At 40.8% G+C, this 14,070-nt stretch overlaps 1 protein-coding gene across 1 annotated transcript in view; it reads right to left on the reverse strand.

The window, feature by feature from the left end:
* Positions 1 to 1,672: 1,672 nt before the first annotated feature.
* LOC134031986 (transcriptional regulator ATRX-like) overlaps positions 1,673 to 14,070 on the reverse strand; it is a 124,799-nt gene continuing 112,401 nt past the window's right edge. Inside the window, exons 30-33 of the mRNA XM_062475736.1 lie at positions 3,983 to 4,099; positions 3,651 to 3,746; positions 3,288 to 3,416; positions 1,673 to 3,125 (exon numbers count right to left, since the gene is read on the reverse strand). Coding sequence (XP_062331720.1) covers positions 2,910 to 3,125; positions 3,288 to 3,416; positions 3,651 to 3,746; positions 3,983 to 4,099 — 558 coding nt within the window. The 3' untranslated portion in view covers positions 1,673 to 2,909. The remainder of the gene's footprint in view (positions 3,126 to 3,287; positions 3,417 to 3,650; positions 3,747 to 3,982; positions 4,100 to 14,070) is intronic.

A 14,070-nucleotide genomic window follows, 5' to 3' on the forward strand; every position in this document is an offset into this window, starting at 1 on the left:
ATGAGAAATGAAAGCAATATTGCATTACATTACATTTATTCATTTAGCAGACACTTTTATCCAAAGCGACTTCCAAGAGAGAGCTTTACAAAGTGCATAAGTCACTGATCATAACAACAAGATAGCCACAAAAACATTGCGAGTAGCAAAAACATGAAGCACACATTGTGAACAACCAAAGTAAGTGCCAAAGGGACGAACCATAAGAGCATGTAGTTAACCAAGTTAAAATTAAACAACATGAACCGCTATAAGTGCAAGTGTACCTGTGGAAAAAGCAAGCAACAATAATAAAAACAATATATCACAGCGAGTACAAACATTTTAATCAGTTACCACTAACCACAAGAGCAACAAGTCTCTAAGCAAGAGTCATTGTGATCCTTGAGGAAACTAACATTGGGTCAAGCGAACCATTCCAAGTATCGTTGTACTCCCGGAACAAGTGCGTCTTGAGCCTTTTCTTGAAGGTGGAGAGACAGTCAGTGTCTCTGATGGAGGTGGGGAGTTGATTCCACCACTGGGGGGCCAGACAGGAGAAGAGCTTGTGTTGGGACCGGGCGGTCTTGAGCGGTGGGACCACCAGGCGGTTGTCTGAAGAAGACCGTAGGTGACGGGTGGGGGTGTAAGGCTGCAGGAGAGACTTGATGTAGACGGGTGCAATCCCGTTCACTGCTCGGAAGGTCAGTACCAGGGTCTTGAATCTGATACGGGCCATGATAGGTAGCCAGTGGAGAGAGATGAGGAGCGGGGTAACATGGGAGCGTCTGGGTAGATTGTAGACCAGGTGGGCCGCTGCGTTCTGAATCCTCTGAAGAGGGCGGGTTGCACATGCTGGGAGACCAGCGAGCAGCGAGTTGCAATAGTCCAACTTGGAGAGGACATGTGCTTGGACTAGCAGCTGGGTGGAGTGCTCAGACAGGTATCTCCTGATCTTCCGGATGTTGTAGAGGGTGAATCTACACGACCGGGAGACTGCAGCAATATTGGGTGGAGAAAGATTTAAATGTCACCCTCTTGATTTACAAAAATGTATTCACATTCACACCAGACAGGCAGACCACTGAAGTTGTTGCAGCTGAAGCTTATTGCAGTTTTAACTTCAAATAACAGATTAATACAATTTATTAAAAACATATTGGTATGGTAAAATTAGGGAAGTGTACATAATTTTGCTCAAATAATGTCACTTTGATGATGTAGTCATCATCAGAATATTCTACAATTTGATTTTACAAGTTAATTTTTTTATTTTATTTTTTTAGCAGACACTCTTATCCAGAGCGACTTAAATTACAGGGACATTCCCCCGAGGCAAGTAGGGTGAAGTGCCTTGCCCAAGGACACAACATCAATTTGCACGGCCGGTAATCGAACCGGCAACTTTCTGATTACTATCCCGATTCTCTAACCGCTCAGCCATCTGACCCCCTCATTTAATTGTTAGAGGTAAAATATTACCAAAGAGAAAGTGAATTCTCAAAAATTGAGGATACACTTAATAGAATAAATTCAACAGTTTAACTGGCACAATGATTCTTGAGTCTCTGGAGCATTTTCTGGGCCCAAGTGAGCCCTTTTCTGGTAGATGCATTCAGTAGAGGGGGAAGGGAGTACCTATTATGAATAGTTTTGAATGCTAGACATCAACAGATAAATAAGACAAGAGAAATACATAGAAGCTCAAAAAGGTGGTCACCTTTTTGGTCTATTTATTAAATTGTTATATTAAATAGTACAAGATGATGGTGGGTCAAATAAATGGCAAAAAAAGTTGGTGTATTTCTAACATGAAAACATTCTTATGGAGGAACGTTGTTGGCTATGGTTAGCTTCACAGCTACCTAAGCTATCCTGCTCTTTGGGACCCGGTATGTTACCTGGGTACAGGCCGGCAGGCCTGCAAACAATGCAGGCGGAACAGAAAACATGGACCCACAATGCTATGCTAGGAAACACATGACATGGAACAGGATTTACAAACCCCCAAAAAAGTCTGGCAGTTTTTTTTATTTTTTTTTATGAAGGACTAACATTCCAGAACCATGATATAGCAACAAAATCTTTTAACACCTAAAAGCAGACTAGAAAGAGGTTATCAACATATCTCAAATTCAATTTACGACAAAGACTTAGTTCAGGAGATGAAGATAAAGCCATAACCTACTTAAAACAAGATTTCCCTTCTTCCCCCCCCCCCCCCCCCCATCTCTCATCTATATAATTGATCTCCTAGAAAGAGTAGGACATCACAGCACCATCAGCTGACAGGTAGCCAATAGATATTGTTGGAGGAATTTTTTAGGGATGTCATTTTAAATCTTCCTCCTCATGGCACCAACCCACACTATGGTCCCATTTCAATCAACTTCAGTTAGACATTTTTTTTACTGTATAAAAAAACAACAGAATTGTAATTAATAACAAGCCCCTCCTTAAGGGAAATAATTATGCAATGCTTCAAAGCATTTGGGGTGCATACAACATTTTTTCCTTAATCTTCTTTAAATACATGAAAAATGCAGATTGAATTTGAATAACATTAAGGCGGTATATACAGAATTTCAGAGCCAGCAGACCCCTTTCAGCCACTATACATTAACGTTCTTTCTCCTCCTCTCTGCATTAGAACGAACAAGACTTAAGGGGTTTTAAGTTGAGTCAATGGTATGTCAGTCTCTCCACCTGAAGGCCCCATATAGACAATAACCACATGACCTTAAACTGCATCTTTATGGTGCACTTCTTCCTGCCTTGTAAGATCAGGTTTTCCATATTAGTGGTGCATTATTTTGACCAGATAACCTAATGTACTGTAATGTTAACTGTTGTCAGTCACAACAATAGGCTGTGCACCATTTGTGAAGTGAGGAAATTGAAGGGGTGCATTTATGAGCCATGGGGCCTTTCTACAGGCCCTTAGATGGCCCGGGGTTTTTGCCAAGCTGGCCCATGCCATGCAGCTGCTGGTACAGGCCAAGAAGGTCCATCTGGCTGAGGCCCGAGGCTCCCAACATGCTGTTCTGCATGGCAAGCTGGTTCAGGTAGGTGGCCTGGTTGGCCATAGCCAGCTGCTGCTCTCGCACCTTCCTGTTGGTGATCACTTTCTGCACGTACATCATCAACTGTTAAGGTAGATTGGGTAGGGGATGGGATAGAGAGAGGTACGTTAGACTGTAGCCTGCTTATCAGTGATCATCTTAAGACACATGCAGCAGGCTTAAAGCATCTGCAAAGTTAACAAGGCTTAAATGGTCTTTGTGTGGGACGGCCCTGCATGTTCCTACCGTCTGCTGCTTGTTGAGAACGTCCTGGTACACAGCCTCGCGACGGTTCTGCTCAAGCTCCATACTGGTTTGCCGGCCCATTGCCATTGACTGGACCTGGGATTCTGTAAGAGCTGGGTTCTCCTTCCACTGGGGAGTTCAAACAAGTAAACGAAAGGTTAGGGTTAACGAATAAACATCAGCATCATACTGGCATGTGATCCGGAATTACGGATTGATCTGGAAAAATCACATCCCTGATCATATTGGTAAAGAATGGTTTCTGCTGGTCGGATTAGTTCCCCATTCTCAACTATCTGGAAAAGCAACACATTTTTGGGCCCATTTAAAATAATGAAGTCAGGGAGGGAGGTCGTCTCTCACCACACTGCTGATGATGTCCTCCAGTGATTCTCTGGGTAGAGACTTTAAAGAGTTAGTGGCCTCCACCACCTTCTGACGACCCTGGTTGATCAACTCCTAGACATAAGAGGACAGAAAGAGAAAGGTAGAAAAGACAAGTGAGGTTGGGATAAAGGAATCAACAGTTAAAAAACTAATAAAAACATACGCAATCCTTAAAACGTAACATTCAGCCTGTTGCCCCCAAGGCCCATTTGCCGATGTGGCATCAATGGCAGAGCGTAGTAAGTAGTAAGCTGGTGTGCAGGATCCCTATCAGTGTCTGTGTGCAGAATGAGGAGCCCATTAAAAACCTCTAGTTGCTGGTTTGTCATCGAGGCCAGTGCCGCCACGTTGAAGGGGAAGTATGGACCAGCCCCCATGTCTACCTGAGCATATGTTGCTGGGTAGTTTGCCCTCATTGACATACCCTGTGGAGGACAAATACACACACATTAGAATAGGAACAGATTAGTCAGAAAGTTAGGACAGACCTGTAAAAGCGGACAGAACCGCTAGAAGCATGACAAATCAGCTGATCTATAACAAATTAATCAGAATTACACAATATACATTTAAAGAACATTCAATTAAGAGTCTTAAAATGTGACACGTTCTGGTGAAAAAGGGCCTTTGTCGGCATTCTGTATTTCCGCTAGATAACATGTTTAAGATCACTAAATAGATCATTAGGAGGGAACAAGATGGCGCTGTAGAGTGAACAGCATTGTTAGCCAGCTCCAGTGGCATTTATCAGAGTTTATATATTAATCTATCATGTCTGGACAGTAAAAGTACGGAATTTTGTAGGGGAGGTACTCTAACATGAGTCTAGATCATTATTTTCGCCAAAATTCAGAAAGCATGAAAAAAACATCGAAGAAAGTGATGAAGACTACTCCTGAGGGAACTGGTGTTAGCGGTGAACTAGCGGTTGCTAGCCCAGGGATGGAGCCAAATATTATTCAAGCTTTGGACAACATCACTGACAAACTCACTATGGTGATCGACACAAAAGTTTCCACAGTCTTAGAGGCCATTAAAGATCAGACAGCACAGTTGCAAGCAATTGCAGCACGCGTAGGGGAGGCTGAAAAAAGGATTTCTGATGTCGAGGACACAACTATAGCCTCAGAAGCTAGGATAGCATCCCTTGGAAAACAAGTGCGCGACATGTTTGAGCACATCGATGATCTTGACAACCGAGGTCGTAGATGCAATGTGCGTGTGGTTGGCATACCGGAAGGCTCCGAAGGGACAAATCCAGTGGAATTTTTAGAAACGTGGATACCAGAACACCTTCAAATGACTGTGAAAGATGGTCGTTTAAAGCTTGACAGGGCTCACAGATCATTGGCACCGAAACCCAGTCATAACCAGCGTCCAAGACCATTTATACTGAAGTTTCACAACTTTCAAGACAAACAGCGGGTAATGGATGCGGCACGGCGGCTCGGATCTCGAGGTCAAGATGATGCTACGGCCAGAAAGCCCAAAGTTTCCTTCTTCAATGACTACTCGGCAGAAGTGGTTCGGCGGCGGAAGGCATTTGATGACACGAAGACCCGACTAAGGAAAATGAACGTGATCTATGCATTGCTCTATCCGGCTACTTTAAGGGTGACAGTCGATGGTAAGCAGAAGAGATTCGACTCTCCGAAAGATGCCGCTTTACTCGCACAGTCATTAGAAGAAGGACGCAAAGGTATGCCAGACTGAAGACTGGACTCAGACACTGATTTTTGAAGATTAATGTGGTATGTTACCTCCTGTTTGAGTTTATCTATACATAGACTTTATATTTTATTTGCCAAGTATAGCCACTGTGAGTAGGCTGACGTGTTGTTTTTTTTTTTTGTGACGATGGTGGTGAGGAATGAAGATTGGGTGGCAAGGTCTTTAGTCTTGCCATGGGCGATGTTTGGAACTCCCTGCAGGTTAGGTAGCAGGGACAACCCCCTTGAAAATTTAAGTTTAATTTGTTTATTTTTGTATAGTAGTTCTTGTTCACATTACTTTTTTTGTTTTTCTTCTCTTGGCTCAGTGACTGCACATGTCGTTTTATATGTTTTAGGATTCATGTTCTCAGCATACTTTCTCTACATAACGAATAAAGTTGGCCTATATGGCGAGTAATAAGTTACGTCTATGTACATGGAACATAAAAGGGGTTCATAGTCCTGTTAAAAGAAGAAAAGTACTGCGTTTTTTGAAAAAAGGGCATATTGATATAGCTCTCCTGCAAGAAACGCACTTGGATGATGAAGAGCATCTCAAATTGCAGAAGGAAGGTTTTAATCAGGTGTTTTTTTCCTCATTCACCTCAAGAAGTAGAGGAGTGGCTATATTAGTGAGAAGGAACTTGCAGTTTTCATTGCTGGACTGTATTAAAGATAAAAGTGGCCGATATGTTATTGTAAAGGGCATCTTGCAAGATACAGTTATATCTATACTGAACGTGTACTACCCTCCTGCTCACCCCTCTGACTTTATAACTAAGGTATTCTTGGACTTTTCTGAGATTCAGTCAGATATTGCCATTGTAGGTGGAGATTTTAACTGCATACTAAACCCACTTATTGATAAATTACCTTCTAAAGCTATGTCTCTTTCACCACAGGCTAAGGCACTCTGTTCTATTTGTGAGGATTTAGGATTTGTTGATGTTTGGAGAACAATTCACACTTCTGATAAAGCGTATACTTTCTTTTCTGCACCTCATGGCTCTCACAGTAGGATTGACTACTTTTTCATGTCAGGTCTCGCGATGCACAGGGTTTTGTCTTGCTCTATTGGTAGTATTTTGATTTCTGATCATGCCAAGGTAATTTTGGACCTCTCCATCAAGGGTGTAAATAGTGGAGTGAAGTTCTGGAGACTGAACACATCAATCTTGAAGGATCATACATTTGTTACTCATTTTACCACTGAATTTCAGTATTTTATCTCCATTAACACTCGATCCACAGACAACCCGGCCTTATTATGGGAAACTGCTAAAGCATATGCTAGGGGGTTGATTATTTCCTTTTCAGCAAGTAAAAAAAGGCAAAAAAGAGAAAAGCAGAATCTGTTAATGGCTGAACTTAAAACTAAAGAAAATGCTTATGTTGAGTGCCCATCTCCCACTATTTTGACAGAAATATCTGCAATTAGAACAACCTTAGACAACCTTTTAACACAAGATGAGGAAGTCAAAGTCAGATTTATTAGACAAAAGTTTTATGAACATGGGGATAAACCTGGGAAATACCTAGCATATCTCACAAAAAAAAGAGCAGAGTCACAAACCATTGCAGCCCTTTGTGATGCTCAAGGCAGCCGTATATATGATAATAAGCTTATAAATGACACCTTTAAGATATTTTATCATAATCTCTATAGTTCTGAGCAGCCAAGGGATGCGTCTGTTCTGATGGATAAGTTCTTTGACCAGCTAAACTTGCCCACTATACCATCAGAACATAAACTTGCTCTTAATTCACCCATTTCCAGAGAAGAGGTGTTTAATGCCATAGGAACTCTTCAGAATGGGAAAGCTGGTGGACCGGATGGGTACAGCAGTGCATTTTACAAAGAGTTTTCAGGCATATTAGTAGACCCTTTAGTCAGCATGTTTAATGATGCTTTCTCAAATAAAGAGTTACCCCCGACCTTGAAAGAAGCAAATATCTCACTCATACTGAAAAAGGGGAAATGTCCTGAGTCCTGTGCCTCTTATAGGCCCATATCCCTTCTAAATGTAGACAGGAAGATCTTGGCAAAAATTTTGGCTATACGCCTTGAAGGTCTCCTACCTAAAATTATAAAAGAGGATCAAACTGGTTTCATAAAGGGGAGAAACTCTTATAACAATGTTAGGCGTCTTCTTAATATCATTCAGGTCTTCCAACGTAGACAAGTTGATGGTTTAGTGCTTTCTCTGGATGCAGAGAAGGCCTTTGAACGAGTTGAATGGTCATATTTATTTTACTGCTTGGAGAAATTTGGTTTAGGGGATAATTTTATTAGATGGGTCAAGGTCTTGTACGATAATCCTCAAGCAGCCATTCTTGCTAATGGACTGAGGTCTGACGGTTTCCCTGTGCATAGAGGAACAAGGCAGGGCTGCCCATTGTCCCCCCTGTTGTTTGCCATGGTTATTGAGCCATTGGCAGAGGCCATAAGGACAATACCCTCCATCCAGGGCTTACAAATAGACAATGTACATCATAAGATAAGCCTTTATGCCGACGATGTCTTAATTTATATTTCAAGTCCAGAAACATCAATACCTGTGTTACTTGATGTTGTTGGTTTATTTAGCAAATTTTCTGGATATAAAATTAATTTGACAAAATCAGAGGCCATGCCGCTAGGGAGCCTAAGCTCAATACCTACAACACTGCCTTTTTTCCCCTTTAAGTGGTCCCCAGGGGGCTTTATCTATTTAGGTATATTCATAACCCCTACATTTGAGCAAATGTATAAGGCTAACTTTGTTCCATTGTTTGAGAAGGTGAGGCTAGATTTGGAGCGGTGGAACTCTTTGCCAGTCTCCTGGCTAGGTCGTATAGCTCTTATTAAGATGAACATATTGCCTAGATTGCTTTACCCTATCCAAATGATCCCAGTTTTATTTTCAAATGGAGTCTTAAAAAAACTAAATGGTTGGCTTAGTGCATTTATATGGAGCAAACGTAGACCAAAGCTAAAGATGGCTACCTTACAACTGCCAAGCTCTGAAGGTGGATTAGATTTACCAAATTTGAGAAAGTACCAGCTCTGTGCTCATTTGCGATATATATATGATTGGATCGTAAATGAGACAGCCTCTGTCTGGCTGGATGTGGAAACCTCCCTATCAAAATACCCACTGAAGAACCTGTTGTTTGTTAAGAGTTTTAAAACTGTTAGGTCATGCTGTGACAATATTGTTACTCTCAACACAATTAAGGCTTGGCGACTAACACGTAGACTTGAGGGGAGGTCAAAACTAACATCAGTTTTCACTCCTATTTTGAACAACCCCGATTTCCAACCAGGACTTCTTGATGCTGGCTTCAGACAGTGGCAGGATTGTGGCATTTATGTGTTGAAAGACCTAATTTCCGATAATACATTAATGTCATTTAACCAAGTGGTTGAGAAATATAATATCCCCAGACAGAGCTTCTTTCGTTATTTACAGATAAGACATTATATATTGCACAGTACAACCCTAATTGATAACCCTGGTGCATCTCATCTTGAGAAAGTACTGTTTGCAACACCTTGGAGATTGTCTATCAGTCTACTCTACGGAGCTATGCGTACTCTGGCAACTGTGGCTTTGCAAGAGCTTAAAGAAAAGTGGGAGAGCGAACTTTCTGTTAAAAAATTAAAACCAATAAACATATTTGAAAAAAAAAAAAAAGATCACTAAATAATTTGTTCTTGTTTACCTAAGCTTCCAGTTGAGTTGTGAGTGCGTCATGTGTGATGTGATTTGATTTGCATCACGGTGCAGCAGGCTACTTTTAGTGCGGATAGGGGGTCAATGGTCCACTAATGATTGCACTTCTTGCACGCAGCCAAGGCAAGGTCGTAAACTGAAGTTGCCTACCTCAATCTGTCATTCATTTCCGTGTTGATAGTCGGTGATTGGAACGATTGTTGTCTAGCCCTTCAATCATTCAGCAAAATGTAATTTATTCTAAAGGATGTCACACGTTCAGTGCAGTTGGTCTATAAATGCTTAGCCCGACATTATAAACATTCTATTGTCTGCTATCAATGATCACATTGTACCCCTTCAATGGTCTGATAGATCCAGTTATCCTGGTAAAACATGTATTGTTCACAGTGTTGTATAAAGTACCCAAAAGCCATACTTGAGCAAAAGTAAAGATACCTTACTGGAAAATGACTGCAGTAAAAGTAAGAAATCACCTATTAGAATACTACTTGAGTAAAAGCAGGGCTCCAGACTAACTTTTTCCCTTGGTTGCACTGGTGCGCCTAACTTTTTTATTTAGGTGCACCAGCACAAAATTTAGGTGCACCCAAATTTTTCCTTGCGTCGCCACAATTTCAAGGTCACCTTTTTATCACGCTCCATATACATCCATATATATTATGTAAATGACCTTAACCTGTTTACGCTCCTGTTTCGCTCGCGAGACAAAAATGCTGCCTCCCCCTTCCTCAGTTACGACGCACTAAATTCTAAAAAATATATTTTTTAGACGCTACACATGTTATACATCGTTGGAAAGCTACGATTCTTGTGCTTCCATTGAAATAAACCAATTCAAGATCAAGTCGCAATAGCAAGCAAAGTCAACGTCTTTTTCCGGTGAACATTCCTTCAACAATGCCAAAGAAAAAAGTTGTACTCACCCTAAGTTGTTCAAATAGGTCCAGGTGTGCAAATCATGCCATCAAAACTTGATCTGCGTAAGTCCCAAGGGTTCAAAGTATCTAACCATGTAAAGTAATTCGTCCAAATACAATGTTTTACGTTCATGAATAGCCATTATCCTTTGTTTCATTATGCAAGTTAGCCGACGGAAGAAACAACTTGTTCACATAAAAGTGTTATTTTCTCAGATTTATCAACGGAGTATTTACAAAATGAAGGTCTCAAAATGTCCGTTGAACCCTCCCCTTTTGATTGACACCTTGTTCGACCCAATAGGAGCTTCCATGCCCCGTTGACAGCCCTCTAAAGCCAACTAGGTCTGTGCGTCCTGCCCCCCCCCCGCCCCCCCCCCCACACTCGTTCTAAACAAATTTCTCGAACTGGCTTCGACTGGCTCTGAAATTAGCTCGTTAGCCTTGTAGCTGACAGCTAGCTGAAAATGCCAATACCTCATTTGTATGCGTCTGTGGAGCCTTCAAAATAACAGTCGATTGCGCAATATGGTTGACAGAATCAGTGTTCTTTGTGCGCCAATCCTTGGAATCAGATAAAGCACTCCAATGTGTTCATGCTTCAGTTTTTGTGTTTCAGTATTACTAATTAGGGATTTAGCTATTATATATGATAGTTCTAAGTACCACCTTTCATTAGAGATAACAATTATGAAAAATAATACCTTTTTATTTGACCTTGACCTTGGTTACAAAGGGTCATTTTGGAGTCTCCAAAAGACCCTTTTAGAAAATTCCTGGATGTACTCTTATAAAAACATGTGTCAAATATGAATATATTGTGGTATTATGTTTGACTTTTGATTTTAATTGGGTAAGGCTTCAACCTGTGGTCCAATTTAGTCTTCCAGATAATACCTACCACCTCTAGGCCTATTCAGGCCTCTGTTTTCAAAACAAAATCTAGGCGGAAATAGAAATTTTCACTTTCCTTGTGTTCAAGCTTCTATTACTCAACACTAGAAGGACTGACAGGGGTCCTGACAACAGGGGACATAACTTCAGAGTGTCAGCTTTCAAAAGAGATCATTTACATGCATGTACTCCAAATGGTTCAAGAACAGCTTCCAATTTACTTTGGGTATGCTGTTTAGGCGTTTTCAGGCAAATTTAACAGGAACATGAAAAGGTTAAACAAGAATAAGGTGTAGGTAAATATTGGTTTTATTTGACGCACAATTAAACTGTATATAAAAATATTTTAAGTGCTTCACTGAGCTGCCAAACTAAAACATTGCAAGCAAAATAAAATATTTTAAAATAGAAAGTGCTACTGTTTAAAAGTGCTTCCCTGAAATGAGACCTAACATTTCATGGCTCAAAGTCTTATAGCGGGTCCCCCCTTGCTGTCGCATGCCCTTCAGATGGCCAACACCTGTAATTTGGCTTTCTTGCCCTTTGGCCTTGGCTAAACCAGCTTGCCACACTCTCCCTAGCATCAAAATCCTAGCTCCATGGGTTAGTTCCATGGCCCAGCTCTGTAACTCAGGGGTGGGCAATTAATTTTGACAAGGTGCCACATGAGAAACCTGAAATGTGTTGGAGGACCGCAACGATAACTTGAACTTAATTCTGGTCACTATTCATTTTCCCCAATTGTAAAAAGCACTAAAGTATATATTTTGATTAGCTGCTACTGGTTATCAGAAGAATAAGGATATTCTGTAAATATTTATATAAATATTTTACATGTTGGTCAACTAGGAAAAGACTATCGAAGTAACAGTAAAAACTAAAATAATCATTACATCAGTGTTTCATTTTATTTGTAACTAGTTAATCTTCACCAACACTGAAAAGTTGTTTTGCAGTATGTTAAAGATATGCAATTGATCAACTTTATACAAAAAGCAATACTTTTTTGCAGTTCATTTTGTTATGTGAGAGGAATCCAGTGGGCTTGAACAAGTGCATCGAAATCTGGCTGAATGTCTGAGGTGGATATGCGAAGGACAGCTGACAGGTGATGATCCGAGTGTGCAATTTAACTAGCAAACCATCAGCCCGCGCCCACTGAATCAGTCAAGTTCTTATTATGTCCGCGTTAGTTTTTTTCTTGAGTCCCTTAGTGCCGATTCAAATTGTAATCCTTCAACACAGCGACCTGTTCTCCAAAACTAAGAACACAGCTTTGACTTTGACCTCAGTAAACAGATACTTAGAAGTCCTTGTCTTGTTAAAAACTCTACATTCTGTATCAACCTTTCGTTTTTCATTTTCGAGGGATAACCAACAGCTAACTCTCCTGTCGGTGAGGTTGCGCAAGCGCACATATGTAAATTGCCTGATCACTAGTGTTTCAGGACTACATATTTACAACCGCTCAACACATTTATTTATTTTTTATTTACCTCACGCGGGCCGGATTGGAACAGCCTGTGGGCCGGTTGTGGCCCTGCGGGCCGTACAATGCCCTGGTCTGCCATAACTGATTCTCTGGTGCTCAGGTTGTAATTTCAATCACACAGCACGGAGCAGTGTAGGCCTAAAGGAATATCTGGACCACAGCCAATCAGAGGCAAAGACCCGCCCCATCTCTGATTAGTTTAGACCACGATATGATCCAACCATGAGTGCGAGTTCCGTCAAAGAAGAAACAAACGCTTCGTTCCTGGAGAGGCAGCGGATGCGAGGAGGTTAGGTGCACCGGTGCGACCTAGTAAAAAATTTTGTGGCACCCGTACACATTTTGGTCGCATATGCTACCAAATTGGTCACACTCTAGAGCCCTGAAAAGTCTTAAAGTATCTGATATTTACTGTACTTAAGTATCAAAAGTCATTTTCTGTTATTAAATGTACTTAAGTATTGCAAGTAAATGCTGTTTATAAAAAAGCAAAGGGTCAGAATTTTGAGAATTATGAAGTTCATTCTTTTAAGTGCTGTGGCCACTATGACCAAGGACAAGGAGTTGTGTTGAAAATATTAATGTTTATGCTAATTATGATAGCTTAACTAAACATTAACGTTCCGGCTCATAAGATTAATCTTAATTTACCTCAATGTGTTTCCTGAGGTTGGATGTGGAGTTTTTGAGTGCCAATATTTCAGTAGCTCTGGGTAAGCATAAGAGGCACTTTATCCGGTATGAAGAATCTTTCACTCCAAAATAATAAAAAAATTCTCACAAATATGGCCCGGGTGTTGGTCTTCGTCACCACCGTTGTTTGTTGCGGGAGAAGCAGGTGCTTCCATCATGAGTGGAATACTACTCAGGTAATCGTTCGCTAGCTAGCATCCTGGGCATCAACTAACCGCGGCTTTGAGAGCACTTGTTTGCAATTGCGCATTAACGTGATTAACCAATGATTCAACTTGCAAGCTAGGACCACTGATTCGCCAAACCTGTAACGAAGTAGAAAATACTTCGTTACTATACACCACTGATTGTTCATAATTCATTGTCAGGGCACAGTCCAAGTAGGGCTATTGCAAATATGAGAGGTAAGTGTAACTTGTTTGGAAATTCTCACATTTCTTTATTTATTACTGTAACATTGAGGCTCAATGGCCCAGTGTGGATCTTGGGTTATGCATGAGCAGTACCACATTGTATAAATCAAGTTGGCGGCCTATCTACAACTAGAAGGACAGTTAACATTGTCATAACAGAAGCAAGCAGCAGGTCTTTGTTTGACCTGGTAACCAGGGAATACATCTTTCAGGCTGTTGGAAGGTACATATTCCATTCCCCTTCTAATGCTCGATCACTTCAAATGTATAGTCTAAAGTCAAGTTACTGTCAACATTCCAAGCATTCCAATGCTTACACAGCTCTTTCTCCATCTCAAGAATAGGCCTACATTTCCTTTAGCTTTATAAGATGTTGTAGAATACTAATTTACTGTAACTCACTTGACTCATTTATACCTCTTTATATTTCAGAAATGCATGTATTTGTGTATCCACTTTACAAAACATAGGCTACTTCATTTTACCATTACAATTATTATTAGGCCTACCGATAATGTCATAACATAAGAATTGCGCTTACCTGTCTACACACAAA

Source organism: Osmerus eperlanus, chromosome 13 (genome assembly GCF_963692335.1).
Source record: "Osmerus eperlanus chromosome 13, fOsmEpe2.1, whole genome shotgun sequence".
Lineage (NCBI taxonomy): Eukaryota > Metazoa > Chordata > Actinopteri > Osmeriformes > Osmeridae > Osmerus > Osmerus eperlanus.